The 1,671-nt window shown below is 51.5% G+C and overlaps 1 protein-coding gene across 1 annotated transcript in view; it reads right to left on the bottom strand.

The window, feature by feature from the left end:
• prkg1b (protein kinase cGMP-dependent 1b) overlaps nucleotides 1–47 on the bottom strand; it is a 61,708-nt gene extending 61,661 nt beyond the window's left edge. The window contains exon 1 of the mRNA XM_084670044.1: nucleotides 1–47. This exon is cut by the window's left edge and continues 273 nt beyond it. Within this exon, the coding sequence (XP_084526170.1) occupies nucleotides 1–32 (32 nt within the window). The 5' untranslated portion in view covers nucleotides 33–47.
• Between the last annotated feature and the right edge of the window lie 1,624 nt (nucleotides 48–1,671).

Genomic DNA, 1,671 nt, shown 5'->3' with positions numbered 1-1,671 from the left:
AGCGCGTACTGGAGATCGCGTAAAGTGCCCATAGTTTCCAGTCCTCAACTCACCCCGGCTCGAACTAACTTTGTAAATTATCCGAGCGGTATCAATGTGTGACGCAACGTCCCTTGTTCTCTACCAGGAGACAAATGCACAAGATCATCCAGGTTTCCCAAGGCTTGCCGCGAGTCTGCGAAGCTCTCTAGCGAGAGTTTCCAATGAGAGGTCGACCGATACGCCGAAACAATGTTCTCCCAACCATCGCTCTCGCAACAAGCTGAAGTTTCATTCGCAGCATTCATTTAACTGCCCTCATACGTCAATATCCAAATCGAGTTTACGCGCGCGCAGCGCACCCCTCCATGACCGTGGAACAAGTTAGACGCTCGCCTCGAGACTCTGACCTCACCACCCACAGAGGTAAATAGGTAACGCTCTCGCGTACGCAGACCCTGACACACACACACACACGTCAATGGGGTATGCTCCAGATTACTAGCTCAAACCAGACCAGACTGTAGCTTGTACCGAGTATAGAATACAATTTAATATATTATCCCTTCGATAATCTGAGATGAACATAAAACGTCTGCGTATTGGATTTACCACTCCCTTTCTGATCCCCAGCTCACATCACCATGCCAACACAACTAGAGATAGCAACACCACCAATAACTGTTGCTCCTTATTCATATCAGTCAAGCCCTAACATCGGAATAGCCGTGGAGTTCCGGTCTGTTGTCTTACTGTCTTACTGTTTTACTGTCTGTTGTCTCCTCTACCTGTTGGCTTTAACCTGGTTTGTGTTGGACTGCCGTGCAGTGACGGCACCTGAGGACAGCGAGCCCAGCGGAGGGTCTCCAGCGCCCTCATCTGGCTATGCAATGCCATCGCGGGCGCTAAACTCAGCAGGGTGGCGCTATAGGATGTGTAATGCGTTGCAGAAACAGCGGGTGGCAGGTGACAACTTTCTCGTTTCATGTCATACAAAGGCAAGTTCGCAAATTGCGTTTCCGGCCGATCAATATTCGCGGCCTTCAGAGTGCTGTCAGTGAGGGTGTTCAGAGAGGAGACCTTCACTGACAGAAGCAGACACCATGACTGCATTTAATTTGAATGTTTGGTTCATCATGTTTGTGAAGAGTACCAAGGCCCTAATTATTAAGCTGAGGGAGAAGAGAAGTGCGTTTCAATGTGTGGCTGCTTGTAGCCTATTTGTGGGTGTCCTTCAGTGTGTGTGTGTGTGTGTGTTTGTGTGTGTGCACGCGCATACATTATGTGCATAAGTGTCTCCGAGAGGATTAGCAAGACGTGGGTCTCACTGAACATCAAAGTGTGTGTGAGGGGCAGACGGAGGGGGGAGCGATGCTAATGTTGACAGAGGAGTGTGCGTTCTGCATGTGAGCTGAGGGCCAGGCACAGCCTCACACCACGCATCTCTTTGTCTGGGGGCGCAAGATAACACACTTCCCATGTTGGAGTGGTTTTGAAGGAGCCTGTTGATTATACTGTATAGGGTTAGGGGGGAGGAGGAGGAGGAGGAGGTGGAGGAGGAGGAGGAGGAGGAGGAGGAGGAGGAGGAGGAGGAGGAGGAGGAGGGGGAGGAGGAGGAGGGGGGGGGAGGAGAGGGGGGGGGGCGAGGCCCCTGATGCTTGCTAATTTGTGCTCCTTCACCAACCACAGACC

This window comes from Hypomesus nipponensis, chromosome 13, assembly GCF_054491055.1.
Source record: "Hypomesus nipponensis isolate SF chromosome 13, ASM5449105v1, whole genome shotgun sequence".
Classification (NCBI taxonomy): domain Eukaryota; kingdom Metazoa; phylum Chordata; class Actinopteri; order Osmeriformes; family Osmeridae; genus Hypomesus; species Hypomesus nipponensis.
Note: the sequence above shows the minus strand (reverse complement) of the source record. Positions and strands in the feature narration are given on the sequence as shown.